The 15,973-nt window shown below is 33.7% G+C and overlaps 1 protein-coding gene across 25 annotated transcripts in view; it reads left to right on the top strand.

Moving 5' to 3' along the window:
* Positions 1–15,973, top strand: part of LOC105233049 (calcium/calmodulin-dependent protein kinase type II alpha chain) — a 417,125-nt gene that overhangs the window by 264,758 nt on the left and 136,394 nt on the right. For all 25 annotated transcript variants that reach the window (XM_049460543.1, XM_049460539.1, XM_049460541.1 and 22 more), the window contains 7 exons: positions 4,359–4,418; positions 4,606–4,660; positions 4,814–5,139; positions 5,718–5,812; positions 5,872–5,994; positions 6,097–6,223; positions 7,612–7,704. In XM_049460543.1, coding sequence (XP_049316500.1) covers positions 4,359–4,418; positions 4,606–4,660; positions 4,814–5,139; positions 5,718–5,812; positions 5,872–5,994; positions 6,097–6,223; positions 7,612–7,704 — 879 coding nt within the window. The remainder of the gene's footprint in view (positions 1–4,358; positions 4,419–4,605; positions 4,661–4,813; positions 5,140–5,717; positions 5,813–5,871; positions 5,995–6,096; positions 6,224–7,611; positions 7,705–15,973) is intronic.

Genomic DNA, 15,973 nt, shown 5'->3' with positions numbered 1-15,973 from the left:
ATATTCTTAATTCTTCTTCGTTGTCATCGTCTTTTGCTAAATAGGAACACTTGACAAATTTCACGTTAGGAATAGATGAAATTGCTTCTTCAATAATTTTCTGTACTTTATAATATTCGTGATCGCTAAGATGTAAATATAAGTATGCCTACTTTTCCTCTGCATATTTCGCTTCTAATAATATCTTTTATCCTATATTCTTCAATATCTCTTTGTAATTGAATACAGATTCGACGGCGGTTTTTTCCTCCTCCATTATTATTATTTGCATTTTAAACCTGTTAACAAGTGTATCTAGTATTGGAGTTTCAAATCCTGATTTCTCTTCTTGTGAATGCACAGTTTCCGCTTCTACTGACATGCTGCTACCTTCATCCCCTTGGAAACAATTTCATCGTTTCTTATTCTGCTCAAATGACTGCTATATAATTGTTTTCCCTTTAATGTATTCGATACAAAAATAATATTCGCCCAAACTCACTAACCATCTTTGAAGTCTTGGATTTATGTCCTTCTTGGGATATTTTGTCATGAGCCATTTTAAGGGTTGGTGGTCGCATTCCAAATCAAATTATCTACCGAATACATAACGCCTAAAACAATTCACAGTCCAAGAGTTCTTTCTTGTTAGTGTTAGTAGCATAATTTGTTTCGTGATTTAGTATTCTTGATTCATATGCAATGGGGTGACCATCTTGAGACAGAACTGCTCCGGTTGCAAAATTGCTAGCATCAGTTGCAATTCTACATTTTTTTATTAAAATAAGGATATCTTAACATAGATGAGTTTGTAACTTTATCCTTTAATGTTTCAAACGATGCAATAAGTCATATAAATCTCATGGGATGTGCAATTTTCGCATAATCCTTAACAAATTTCTTATAAAATCCTGTCATTAGTAAAAATGATTTGATTCTCTTTGTGGTATTAGGTATTTTTAAGTTTTGTATGATGTCAACCTTGGCAGGATTTGGCTTAAGGGGTCAGTAGGGTAATCTGGCCTGTTTTTTTGAAATTTTTCATAGAAATTTTTATTCTGCAATAGAATTTTTTTTACATATCATGAGGTGTATTGTGGAGTGTATGAACAAATTTTTTTGGAATTTTTTGATGACATCTGTCGGAGAAACGGCTGGGTGAATGAGATGCGTTTTTTCACTGGCGGACACGATGTTTGAATGATCTAAAACAGAAAAACCCAATTTATTCTTAAAAAGTACGTGAATGGTTATCGTCCCTGATAGAATTATGAAAAATATTGAAACATTTAAAAGTAATTAACGTGTTTTTTTAATTTTTCCTCATGTTTTTTTACATCAATTTTGTCATTACATTGTCAATAATTCATAAAAAATTATGAATCTAGTAAGGACGATGGCCAGGCGTTTTGTGAAAAAAAATTATGCAAATCGGTTGTTCGACTGGAATCATGTTCGCCAGTTTAAAATAGTGTGTTTTGAGAAAAACGCGTTTAAAGTTTGAGGTGTGCAATCCGGAGCGCTCGAGCGGTATTATTATTTTTGGGCCTTTTTCGAAACGGCTGATTATAGCCGAGTTAACAATAGCGCGCCAGTCGTTTCTTCTTTTCGTAACGTGGCGGCTATTGGATATTCCAAGCGAAGCCAGGTCCTTCTCCACTTGGTCCTTCTAACGGAGTGGAGGTCTTCTTCTTCCTCTGCTTCTACCGGCGGGTACAGCGTCGAATACTTTCAGAGCTGGAGTGTTTTTGTCCATTCGGACAATATGACCTAGCCAGCGTAACCGCTGTCTTTTAATTCTCTGAACTATTCCAACGTCGTCGCATATCTCATACAGCTTATCGTTCCATCGAATGCGATATTCGCCGTAGCCAACGAGCAAAGGACCATAAATCTTTCGCAGAATCTTTCTCTCGAAAACTCGCAACGTCGACTCATATGTTGTCATCGTCCAAGCCTCTGCACCATATAGCAAGACGGGAATAATGAGTGACTTATAGAGTTTGGTTTTTGGCTCTTATAGAGTGAGAAGACGAAATATCCCCTACAGAGGGTTGTGCGCTGGGTTTGAGACCCGCCACGTAAACAACGCCCTCAATGAAAAGAAAAAAATATTACCCTACTGGCCCCTGAACTCCTTCTAATGTTAAAATGTGTCTCAAATATTTTGTTCCTTCTTGAGAAATTCACATTTGTTCAATTATGTTTTTAACTTTGCTTGCCTTAGGCCTGGCTAAGCATGGACAAAAACACTCCAGCTCCGAAAGTATTCGACGCAGTACCCGCGGGGGAAGCAGAGGAAGAGAAACACCTCCACTCCGTTGGAAGGACCAAGTGGAGACAGACATGGCTTCGCTTGGAATCTCCATTTGGCGCCACTTTGCGAAAAGAAGAAACGACTGGCACGCTGTTGTTTACTCGGTTATAACCGCGTAGCGTTTAGTGCGTCAGTAAAGATGAAGAAGAAACCTTAAAGTTTTGAAGTTCCGTTCCTTATTTGCGAAGAACTCGGACAGCCACTTTTCACAATCCTCTTTTGAGTTCAACTTTACACCAATAAGGGCGTTCGCCATGAACAGGAACAGGTGGTAATCACTTGGCACTATGGCCGGGCTATCTGGTGGATGCGATAAAACTTCCCATCCGAGCTCCCGTAGCTTCTGACGAGTAAATTCAATTCCATGTTTTGTAACATTAGTAAACAACTGATTCGAATAATGGTTTAGCGTATGCTCGAAAAGACGAAAATCCAATCATATTCTCTAACATCATCGAAAATCAGAATACGTTTGCAGTCCGATAACTATTCAAATCTGACTTGGATTCCACAACACCCCTGAAGGTCGTGAAATTACGACGCTGAAATTGAAAAGTTAATTCTCTAACCACATAACAAAACTGTCGGGGTCATTAGAACACATCATGTTGGCATTGTAATAAACGTATATATAACGTAAGTTAGACAAATTCAATAGTTGTGCAGTCGTATAAATGAAGATATTTAAAAAAGTAAAAAAGGGCAAAGTTTGGGTGCAACCGAACATTTTATACTCTTGCAACTTGCATTAATCAAAGCTAGGGAATACCTTACGATGTAAAACGTCAACCAGAGGATCGAAATCTTTAGACATACATATATGTATAACTTATACACTGACCTACATATATATTCGGCATACATATACAAAATCAGCCGGATGCTCGAAAATTCTGGTAATGGTTATAAGGGGGCTAGGTCAATTTTTCGCCCAATTATATCCATTTTAGGCACAATGAAATACTGTTACGAGTCAAATACGTTCTGAAACTCTCATTGAAGTATATCCAGCATAAAGTCAACAGGAAGTTCTAAAATTTTTATATTAGGTATATTGAGGCTCTGGGAAATATTGACCCGATTCCCTTCATTTTGGATACACAGATTTACTGCTGAAGGATAAGGAATCTGTTTGAATTTCTATTGTATACCTCACACATTGACCGATATTTTCGAACAAAAGTCAACTATGGGTACTGGGGTCCACATACTCGGTCAGTTTTAGTTGGATTTGAATAATTTTCTGTCATAAGATGGCACACTCTAAAGACATTATTCGTGCAAAGTTAAATCCCGTTATATTAATTGCTTCTTGATTTATGTACTGGAAACTGAACGAATCAAGTGGAATTTAGAATTGTGCTATATAGGAAGTAGGCGTGATTGTTGTCCGATTTTACTCATTTTCACAACGTGATATAGGAATATGAAAAACATTCCAAATTTTATCGAAATCGGTTAGTCGGGGTCCGAGGTATGGGATTTCACCGAAAAGTGGTGTGTGGTGCCACGCCCATTTTTTTACGTTACTGGGGCATGTCGTTACCGGTTTATCGCGCTTTCAATAGTTTTGAACAGTACCGTTATATGGGGAATGAGCGGGGTTTTCATCCGATTTACTGTTTTGAACAGTACCGTTATATGGGGAATGAGCGGGGTTTTCATCCGATTTCGTCAATTTTCACGCTATCGGTAGAAGTTCTTGTGATATTCATTCTGGGCGAATTTGGTTGTTGTATCTTAAGTAGTTTAGGAAATATGCATACTAAACATATTAGAGGGCGGGGCCACAACCAATTTTTCAAAAAATTTTATTAACAGATGCCACAGATGTATTGGTTTATGCTATGTCATTTATTACGTCGACATTTTCTAAGGTAAATATGTTCAATGATAAACTGGCGAGAACAAATTAATTGTTTAAAATGAGTGGATTGTATGTATTCTCATAACTGTTGAGATTACATATTTTAATTAAAATCATCGTAAAGTTCGTATGGCAAAAACAATTCTTACCTGTATGTAATGGTTGATAAAATGTATTTAAATTTTTTTTTTTTAGATTTCCAAAAATTAGAGCGAGAGGCTAGAATTTGCAGAAAACTACATCATCCTAATATCGGTAAGTTCTGTTATCCCGAATATTTATAAAATTTATTCAACTTTATTAAAATTCCAAAAATTCAATATCTAATATTTTAAAAATACGTAATATTACATATGTTATATTTTGTTACATTGAGGAAAAAAATTTGTAAACTTTACTCTGCATTTTTTATTTCACTAAACCATAATAATTCTTATTACAGTCAGACTGCACGATAGCATACAAGAAGAAAACTATCATTATTTGGTGTTTGATCTGTAAGTATTTTTTTATCTAGTACCTATGTATATACATATTGCATGAGAGAATGTGACTATATACGAATATTGCATATTTACATGAATGTCTTTATATAGCGGACTATCGTGATCGTTCAAAGTCCAATGCATTTTTTCAATTTACAATTGCAGTGTTACTGGTGGTGAGCTGTTTGAAGATATTGTTGCGCGTGAATTTTATTCAGAGGCTGATGCATCGCATTGCATTCAACAAATTTTGGAATCAGTTAATCATTGCCATCAGAATGGTGTGGTGCATCGTGATCTGAAACCAGAAAATTTACTATTAGCTAGTAAAGCTAAGGGTGCAGCTGTTAAACTCGCCGACTTTGGCTTAGCCATAGAAGTTCAGGGTGACCATCAGGCATGGTTCGGTTTTGCTGGCACTCCTGGCTACTTATCGCCGGAGGTGCTGAAAAAGGAGCCATATGGCAAATCGGTAGATATATGGGCATGTGGTAAGCATGAAATTATTCTTCATATTTTTTACGATTCTATCTTCTTTGAAAGTAAATATAACTTAAAACATTTTTCATTTAAATATTAAAGTTAGTTGACAGGGATATAGAGATAGTTACCACGTTGTTTTTACTCTGTGATCACAGCAACAAAAAAATATCACTCCGCCCTTGGAACATATTTCATATAATATATAATTTGTCATTCCTACAAAATTGCTAATCTTCCTGTAATCCAGTAATCTCTAGGATATAGAGTTACATTAAAATTACTTACGCTTTCAAGCGATATTCTCAAAAAAAATAATAACAAATGATTGATTACTGAGTGGAATATTGGAATATATAATAATAAAGGGGTCGGCTTTAGTATACCATCCCACGATTTTAGGGTTAAAAGTGGTATGGTTGGATGGCTGATGCTCCAGATTAAGAAAATATATAATCTCGAAAACAATAAGTTTTAAGTGAATCTATAATGTTCGGTTTTTTGTCAAACTTATGTTTTGTAAACCCAATTTTTCGGCTACAGCTTTATTAAAATAAAATTTACTGAAACTTGATTTTTGAACTCGTAGGAGTTATTTTATATATTTTACTAGTCGGTTATCCACCTTTTTGGGATGAGGATCAACATCGTCTTTATTCTCAAATAAAAGCTGGTGCATATGATGTAAGCATAATTTTCCCCCCTTAATTACCTCCTAAATATATGCACCTATTATCCTATAGTATCCATCGCCTGAATGGGATACCGTAACACCTGAAGCAAAAAACTTGATAAATCAAATGCTAACAGTTAATCCAAATAAGAGAATTACTGCGGCTGAAGCGCTGAAGCATCCATGGATTTGCGTAAGTATTCCCTAATTTTTTGCAGATTAAAATATTGCCTTTTTATTTACTTTAAATTTAATGGCTTCATTTTTTGTATAAAATTTATTTTATTACTTACAGCAAAGAGAGCGTGTGGCTTCGGTGGTTCATCGCCAAGAAACTGTGGATTGTCTCAAAAAATTCAATGCTCGGCGTAAACTTAAGGGTGCTATTCTTACTACAATGTTAGCAACCAGAAATTTTTCAAGTAAGTTGAAGACTAAGAATTGCATATATGTATGTACATACATATAAAGGGTGGGCCATCATCTTTTAAATTTGAATTATCTATATTTCGACACGAAACGTCAAATACCATTCGGAAAGTGACAGATATTCAGCAAAAAGTCTAAAATTTACGAAGTGGGTCGCTATTCAATATTTTACAGTTCGCAGATTGGGCAGAAGATCGTTTGACCGAGGATGGTCAATTTTACCGAAAAATCATCTTTTCGGACGAGGCTCATTTCCCCCTCGATGGTTACGTTAACAAGCAGAATTGTCGCATTTGGGGCACAGAAAACTCGTACGTAATCGTCGAAAAGCCAATGCACCCAGCACGAATCCCTGTATGGTGCGGATTTTGGTCTGGTGGAATCATCGGCCCATTTTTCTTCGAAAATGAAGAACGAACCGCCGTAACCGCCGAACCGAACAGAATTTTTCTTGAAGCAAATTGAAGAGGAAGACTTGGACAAAATTTGGTTCCAGCAGGACGGCGCTACGTGCCATACAGCAAACGCTACACTCAAGCTTTTACGCCCTATCTTCGAAATTTAAAATTTTATATGGCCCACCCTATATTACGTGCAGATATGTAAGATGTACGTAAGGTACAGTTTGTATAGTATACAAAATTATAATTGCGACACACAAGGTAAGTTCCAAAGTAAACACGACTTAAAAAAAAAACAGAACAAATAGGATTTTTCGCAAAATAAATTTATTATATTCAAGATAGTCTCCTTCTGCTTCAATACATCTTTTTGCGCGGTCCAAAAGCATGTCGAACGAGTGTTTTAGCTCGTTGGCCGGTATGGCCGCCAGTATGCCGGTGCAAGCCTTTATAGCCTTTTTAATGGCCTCTACGCTTTCCTTTCATGGGCAAATGCATTTTTCCGAAAAGGAAGAAGTCGCACGGTGCCATATCAGGTGAATACGGGGAGTGGTTAATGGTTTAAATGTGATCTTTGGTCAAATAATCGGTCACAAGCGTCTTTCGAATGTTGAATTCTGAGCAATTTTTGGTCGTCAGTCAATTTGTGCGGAACAAACCGTGCACAATCATCGCCATAAACTAGTTTCATCAATTGAAATGATTCGGTAAAAGTTTTACCAATTTTAAAACAAAATCCAATCTTGGCTCTTTGTTCGAAGGTCATTTTCGCACCGATAACACAAAGATACTGACACTTAAAACGCAATAACTTCACTTCCAATCGATGAAATGTCATGAAATTCTCAGATAGTAGATTCTAATGCACCAGTCAACGTATGGTTGGCGCCACCCGGGGGGCGCTAACTTCAAAAAGTCCTGTTTACTTTGGACAACACCTTGTATGCTTAATATGCTTAAAAAATAATAAAAAATTTCAGGTAGGAGTATGATTACCAAGAAAGGTGAGGGATCTCAAGTTAAGGAATCAACAGATTCCTCAAGTACAACACTAGAGGATGACGACGTTAAGGGTAAATATATAATTATTATTGGTTTCATATGCCTTATATGTAACGGTTTGAAGTATCTCTTTACCGCAAAAATTTAAGGTATAATTTTTAATTTTTTTTAAGTTGAATCTTTCTGAATAAGGCTGTAGGGATTAATTTGTCCACATCAATTGCAGGAAAGAACAGATAACCAAAAGTACAGCATACGACATAAATGAAAGTACCTCAGAAATTTGTTAAGCTTTATATGAAGTAGATAATATCCTAAAGCTATTTTCTGAATTATTTAGTCACGACAAACAATATATATATAGTATTCATAACTACTTTGCTGTATGTAATATGTAATGGTATTAAAACATAGCTGACACTAATTTAGAACATTTATTGAGGAATATGTAATTTATATGTTAAGTATAAAAGTATCCAATGAACTGGCCAAAAATTAAAATACATTTTCATGCTTTGTTTCAAAACTATGGTATATTAATAAAATTCTTTCGTGTTTTATTGATTCTTAATGTGCATTATTTCAATTTAATTCTTATATGAATATTTATACCCTTCAAAAAATTTCGTTACTGGTTACTTTCATTCTTAATATGCTTTGTTTCTCGTTAAATAATCCGAAATGTGCTACAAATGGTTGTACTATTGAATATTGATTTGCTTTGTTTTACGTATTGTGAGCAAATTATAAAAACGAATTCTATATATTTATAAAGTGAATAAGAGAGAAAGCACAAACCGAAAGAGGGAATTAATATTTGGTATATTCAGTTCAGTAGCTTCCAGTTATTATTGTTATACAACATCTACGTACAAATGCGTGTAATACTTATGAGTTGAATGAATTTTAATAGATTGCTTGGTTAGTTATGCACATTTATTTAAATTGTCTCAAATTGTTGTCGAATTTCCAAAGTCGGAAATTTGGATGAAATTTTTTTTTCAATTTTCTGAAAAAGATTCGCTAATAATAAATAATTTTTAGAATAAATCAGTTATAAAGTCATTTAATTCAATATTTTATAATTTTTTTCTATTAATCGACAAGTTTACATCACTCATTCAAAAACTGAATTTCATTATTATAATATTATTTTAGATTTGAAATATGTATTTTCTGCGTGGCTTTATATTATTACATGCATGCATGTCAGTATGAATGAAAATCTGGCAGAATTCAAATATAAAGAAAATAGGGGTTAGGTAAAGCTCTAACGTAGCGTGTAGGAAAGGCGAGTTAAAGACAACTTTGACTTTTTTATCTGCATTACTTCTATTTTACATATTATAAGTTACTCTATTACTTTATTTTTCCATAATCTTTACCTGATACGAAGAAATTACGTTGAATATATACATAAATAAGGTTACTTTTAATGTCCTAATTGTTTTACTTTCAAAAATGCCATAGCACGACTTATTGCTTGTGTGATTTATGTATATCGAATGGTTTCAACCATGATAATCTTTATTCAGTTACCAATTAATTTTTGAATATGAATTATATATATAATTGAACATTGCTACTCATTGTAAATATTACACAAAGTATAATTAGACTGTTTTTTACCTCCGAACTTGTATGCACATCTCGAATTCGGTCTTCTCATTGCTTTATTAGAATTATATGTTTCTAAATAACAATTAAACGCTATTTCGTTACGTCTTTGTAGAATGACCGAGCCAAAGCACGGAAAGACGTGAAATATAAATTTATCAAACCAAAAAATGCTACGAAAAAATCAAATCTTTCCAGAAGTTTGTGACGGGTCCGCGCAACAAACGTTGTACGAAATCAATAATCTTCTGTTTTTGGAGAATATATAATACGTGTTAGTCTAGAAAGGCAAGCTGAGTAACAGGCAGAAACGCAAGAATCATCGCTGGCCAGAATTTAAATATGTTAACCACATAAAGAATTCTCAAGCCTTACTTGTTCTAGGGACAATTCCCCTTACCGTCTTTAATATTAGAAATAGATATATTTTAAGCTCTTTGCTTTTATGTTACAGTGTAAAAAATATAGTCTAAGTAATATATCTTCACACTTTCGGCTTACGTCCCAATGGTAATTTTTCATAAAATTTTCCTCTAATTCCCTAAATTTTCGTAGTTTGTATGTTTATCAGTATATAACGTACTAATACAATGTTTGTTATATCTAGTGAAAAGAAAAAAACAATAACTACTTCAAATAAACCTCAATATAAAACATTCCAACCGGATCAGTATCATGTTTAAGTGAGACAAGTGAAAAGCGTATTTGAAACTTGTTTAAATAAATATTTAAACGTAATAATCGCATTTCTGTGAAGGGATGTTAAAATTAAAAACATTATTAAGGTTTTTTTTTTTAAATTTGCGTTATCTTTTCTGAACAGTTTTTTTTTTTATAAATTTCAATTCATAAATAAGAATGAGGTAGAATACAAAACTTCATCCTGATGTAGTAAATAATTTACTTTTTTACGAACATTATTGTATACAGGTAAATAGTATTCTCTAATTTCATCAAACATATTTTATATATTTTTTTAGGTCATTTGTATTTCTATTATTATTGCTTTCTATAACTTTAATTTGTGTTAAATACAATTTTTGCGTGCTGCAACAGGTTAACTTTTGGCTTAATTCATTCTGCTTCCTTTGAAATAAGTTTTAATTCGAATTTTTTGCACTTCCATAGAGTTATTCCTGTGGCGTTACTTTATTATGCTCTGTCGGGTGAAATTCAAGTATTATCATAGAAAGTTCCATTGCTCAGTTTTACCCATTCTTACATGTTAGCGTTTGGTTGTCATAATTTTCCATGATTTTCATGAATTGTTGTAAACATATGGAACATAAACATGTTTTATATAATTCAATGGATATATAATGTGTACCAATCGATATGCGCTGGTAAAGTTAGCAAAGTTCCATTACTTTGCATAATTTGTTTTCTTATGTCTTAATTCTATTGTATTTAATTTTTTAGCTCAACTGAATAGGTTCAGCTGATTTAATAACAGTAAATTCAGCCACATAACGACCAAACTGATTTCTAAATTTATAGTTTTATGAACTTTCTGCCATTAAATGCAAAATGATTTCGGAGAGCAATAGTCCGCCTGTCGTGAAAACGGTTTTAGTTATCGCAAAATCGCTCTAAAAATTAGAAGAAGCCAAAATGTTGCTAGCATTTATTAAGAAAAAAAAGAAGAATACGGCAAAAATATGAAAAGCGGTATCAAACATGCGACCACTGCATCAGGCAGGAGGCACATTGTTCGAACTGTTTCCAATTCTGATCTCTCAGCATCCAAAACTAAAAACAAATTTGTTTTAAGGCAAGTCTGTCAACGTGTCATGACGTGATATTTTCGGCTGAAAACCTAAAGCGCTTGAAACTTAAAAAACATCATTAAAAATGTAGGCAATGCTTCACGACTGCAATTGCATGCAAGCACATGAGCTGGGCAACGTGGTCTTTTACTATGAAATGAACCCTCTTTTGGATTACTATCATGAAAAGAAGAACACTTCCTGAGTCGTCGTCAATCGTGTGAAGGCGTAATGGTGTAGGTACTAGCGACTTTGACTTTGTAACTTCTTAAAGCGAAAGCGGAACCTATAAATCTCTAATTTAGAAAGCGTTTCTGCACTATACAATTATTTTTCACACTATTCAATGGATCTATTAGCACGATAATGCCCCCATACATATTGCTAGGGGGATAAAAGTATGGACAAAGGACCAAAACGTTAAGTTGCTCGAGTGACTTCCATATTCGCCTGACCTTAATATAGTGAAAACTGAGTGAAGACTATTATCGGGCAAGGTTCGTGAAAGAAGCATACAATTTTACTACAAAGAAACGTTAATTGGTCTGTACAAAAATTTAATTGCAAATATTGGAAAGTTTGTATAGCGCACTCCCCAACCATATATTTGAAGTTATATCAAACAAAGGAGGATTCACTCAATATTAAACTTAATTAAAATTACTTTAAAAAATAAAATAAGAAAAATGAAAATAAACTTAAAGTTTTATTTAATTTAATTTTTTGTGCTGTCTTTTCTAATAGGGATGATATGTTATCTAAGTGTCGTTTCGGCCATTTTTAATATACCATGATCTATATTTTTTTCATTTGGTCTGGTGGAATCATAGTTCAGTACTTCTTTGAAACGAAGCTGGTATAAATCAATGATAACCAATTTTTATGGCCAGAGTTGGATGAAGTTGATCTTGGCAACATTTGGTTACGAAAATTCACATCACGTGCAGCAACCGAATTATTGCTAGGAAAGTTTGGAGATTAGATTATTTCAAGAAATTGTGACATCCAGGAAGTTTTGATTTAATACCATTAGACTACCTATGGGGTTATTTGAAGTCATTGGTCTTTAGCAAAAAACCAGACTTCAAGCTTCAGAAGTTAATATTGAACATACTATTCGTGACATACGACTTGATTTAGTGAAGAAGTACTCGAAAATTGTGTTCATGGAATTCGTTCCTGCAAAAGAAGTCGTATAGGCCATTTGAACGATGTTATATTCAGAACTTAATGGTATCGATTCTACTTCACACTAAATAAAAAAATTTGAATTTCGTTAACAATTAATTCGTTTTTTTGAAAAGAAATAATGTTACTCTTATTGGAAAACTCTGTACGTTGAACCAATTCAGATACCGAAAAAAAAAAATAAATCGGAATAATATTAGTACAACAATGATCATGAACCTATTCAGTTGAGCGGCAGCGTATGTAATTGCCAAATGTCGAATTGTTGAGATATTGCAAAAATGGCTTGTGGGATTGTATGGTTTCGACATTCTAGAATTGGTTGTATGTTGGTTATCAAACTCATGAAGTTATCTATTTCCGTGGACTATCGGTCACATGATAAGGACTTTTTTTTGACTATATTCATTTTATTCTGAAAATAAATGTGATTTGACATGTTAGCCATTGGTGTCTTGATCATTATAAACTATAATTCATTTGCTCTTTATAAGTGGAATTTAGAAATTTGGAAACATTCATTTACACGTTATTTGTTTCCGGTTATTTTTACATTTGTAACATTCTGCACTGCTTATAATTGATATGGCCTGAAAACGTGGAAAGCTATTTGTAGGAGAAATTCTAATTTTTTACCAACAAAATTAAAACAAGTAAGGGCTAAGTTCGGGTGTCACCGAACATTTTATACTCTCGCATGATAAAGTGATAATCGAGATTTCATTGCATATTTTTTTATTTTGCTGTAAAATTAATTAGATTATAGTTCCTGAGATATGATTTTTGGTCCATAAGTGGGTGACGCCACGCCCATTTTCAATTAAAAAAAAAAAACCTGGGTGCAGCTTCCTTCTGCCATTTCTTCCGTAAAATTGAGTGTTTCTGACGTTTTCCGAGTCGGTTAACGCACTTTTAGTGATTTTAAACATAACCTTTGTATGGGAGGTGGGCGTGATTACTATCCGATTTCTTCCATTTTTGAACTGTATATGGAAATACCTGAAGGAAACGACTCTATAGAGTTTGGTTGATATAGCTATAGTAGTTTCCGAGATATGTACAAAAAAGTTAGTAGGGGGCGGGGCCACGCCCACTTTTCCAAAAAATTACGTCCAAATATGCCCCTCCCTAATGCGATCCTTTGTGCCAAATTTCACTTTAATATCTTTATTTATGGCTTAATTATGACACTTTATAGGTTTTCGGTTTTCGCCATTTTGTGGGCGTGGCAGTGGGCCGATTTTTCCCATCTTCGAACTTAACCTTCCTATGGAGCCAAGAAATACGTGTACCAAGTTTCATCATGATATCTCAATTTTTACTCAAGTGACAGCTTGCACGGACGGACGGACGGACAGAGGACAGACAGACATCCGGATTACAACTCTACTCGTCACCCTTATCACTTTGGTATATATAACCCTTTATCTGACTCTTTTAGTTTTAGGACTTACAAACAACCGTTATGTGAACAAAACTATAATACTATCCTTAGCAACTTTGTTGCGAGAGTATAAAAATTTAATACACTTAAAGTTATCAGAATTTCAACTGGTTTTCTTTGACTCAAACTTTTAGGAAATGTCAATTAACAACTTGAAAATAATGTTGTTGTTGTAGCGGTTATCTAATCTCGACTTAGGTGGTAGGGTAGAGAATGGTTGCCATCGAAGTCATCTAACGGTACGTCCAACAACGTGCTTATCCGGCGGAGTCGGACATTAGGGAGAGGATTGTTAGATGAGTGGGACTCATTGGTCATATAAAAAGGTGGTTAGACGATGAGGTGACTCATTGTACGAAGGGCTTATATTCGTTCAGTCACGGTCGATTCTGGATAAGTGGAAGTTTTAGCTGCTACAGTTTCTGGAACGATAACTTTAGATCACCGATCTGTTCGTCAGATATGAGTGCTGGTTTGACCCCAACTATGGTTTCGGCGAAATTATCCCAGCAGAAACTTATTTTATTCCAAAGCAAATAGAGTTCTTCATTGCAATAGAGGTTAATTATGTGCTGTTATTTAATGTACTACGATGGATTGCGTTGAATACAACCTCTATCGTTGAACACACCTTCTCTATCATTTTTTTATTTATCAAAAATATTTCAATTCAAAATAAAAGGGAAAATCAAAGAACAAAAATGGAAAAAAGTGGTTACAAAAACATTTTTGTTGAAACTAGATTAATTTGACAAATAATTAAATGAATAATTATTAAAAATTGACTTTATTTTTGATTTATATAGTGATGTCAAAATGTATCAAAAAAAAAAACTTCGTAATCACAGAAATCCATTCGTGCTTCCTAACACAAACTAAGCCAAAGTTTTGTTGACAATTAATGTGTTTTAAATAATGTTTATTACTGAATCATTAGTTATTCTCGTTTAAATAAAGAATCATTTTGTTTTTTTACCAAAATGTTGTTGAAGGAATATTACCACAAACTATCCAATTCTTTACAGCCTTTAATTATCAGGAGTGAATTTTAAATGATTTTAACTTTGCATTGAAGCAACATTCGATATCTATGGTTGTTACAAAACCTGCTTTTAAATATTGTGAACACCGTATTTGTACGCTGTGGGCACCGCAAAACACCAAAGACTGAAGAGGAGAAAAATGCTTCAAAAAATTTAATTTTACTTTAAAAGTATATTCCTAGGAGTACATTGTTTTAACTCTTTATGTACGAAACTTTTCCCACGGTCAATTAATTTATCTAATGTTTCCAAATTGATGTTTGTTTTGTCCAGTTTCGGGATTTTACTCCACAAGCTCAAAAATGTTTCATCTCTCTGTAGATTTGTATATCATAACTGATTAAAACAGTTTGAAAATGTAAAAAAATGTTATTTGTTTTATCCTTTTCCCATTTTCTTTCTTAATGTTTTACTACAACTGCTTGTTAGCAGTTGAAAATTTTTTATACGTTAGTAAACCCCACTGAGTTGAAAACCGCAATACCAAAAAAAAGTTGAAGTTTGGCAACACTTCAAACGAAATTTCTTTTGACGGGTAGAGATTTAAACAATAATGCGGAATTCCAAAACTCCAACCAAAACACAATTGAGTTGAAAACCGTAATATTGACCCATATATGTGTCACTATGCTGGTACATGGTATCCAGAGCTTTTATTGCAGTCCAATATGCACTATAGCACGAAAATTATATGACTGACCGTATAGCTTTAATATCATTGTTTTATTATATTTATGTATATTTTTATTTAATAGGATATAGTAGAAGGATATTAGGTAAAATTTTAGAAAAATCTGTTTTACTTTAAAGCTATTCGCAAATAATAATTTTTTTTACACGATTCATTCCTTAAAAACGAATTTCGCTATCTCACTCTTCTGTGAGAGTATTAATAAGAAATATTTATATTTACATGCACGCATATTTACATGTTTGAACATTTTCAAATTCCCAGTTTCTTGCAGAGAAAATCAAAGAACAAATCAAAAGTGCAAACTGCGCAGTGTTGCCAGTTTTTACTGCATTACCGAAAAAGCCTAGTTTGTACTCCTTCGCCCTTTTCGTTAATATGGTCACTATGGATTTTTTGAGGGATAGTGTCAAGCCCTTTGCAGAAAAAAAGAGAAAAAGATCGGTGAGGTTGCTGTTTATTTTCAAGCATATGCCATCAATTCCAATGCTTGGCGTCAATATTGTACAATCATCTGCATATGACGGTATGGAAATTCCCTCTGATGGTTGGAGGAGTCTTGAAATATAGTAGTTAAACAGTAACGGAGAG

This window comes from Bactrocera dorsalis, chromosome 6 (assembly GCF_023373825.1).
Source record: "Bactrocera dorsalis isolate Fly_Bdor chromosome 6, ASM2337382v1, whole genome shotgun sequence".
Taxonomy (NCBI): Eukaryota; Metazoa; Arthropoda; class Insecta; order Diptera; family Tephritidae; genus Bactrocera; species Bactrocera dorsalis.
The sequence above is the reverse complement of the archived record's forward strand: the minus strand, read 5'-3'. Positions and strand labels throughout refer to the sequence as shown.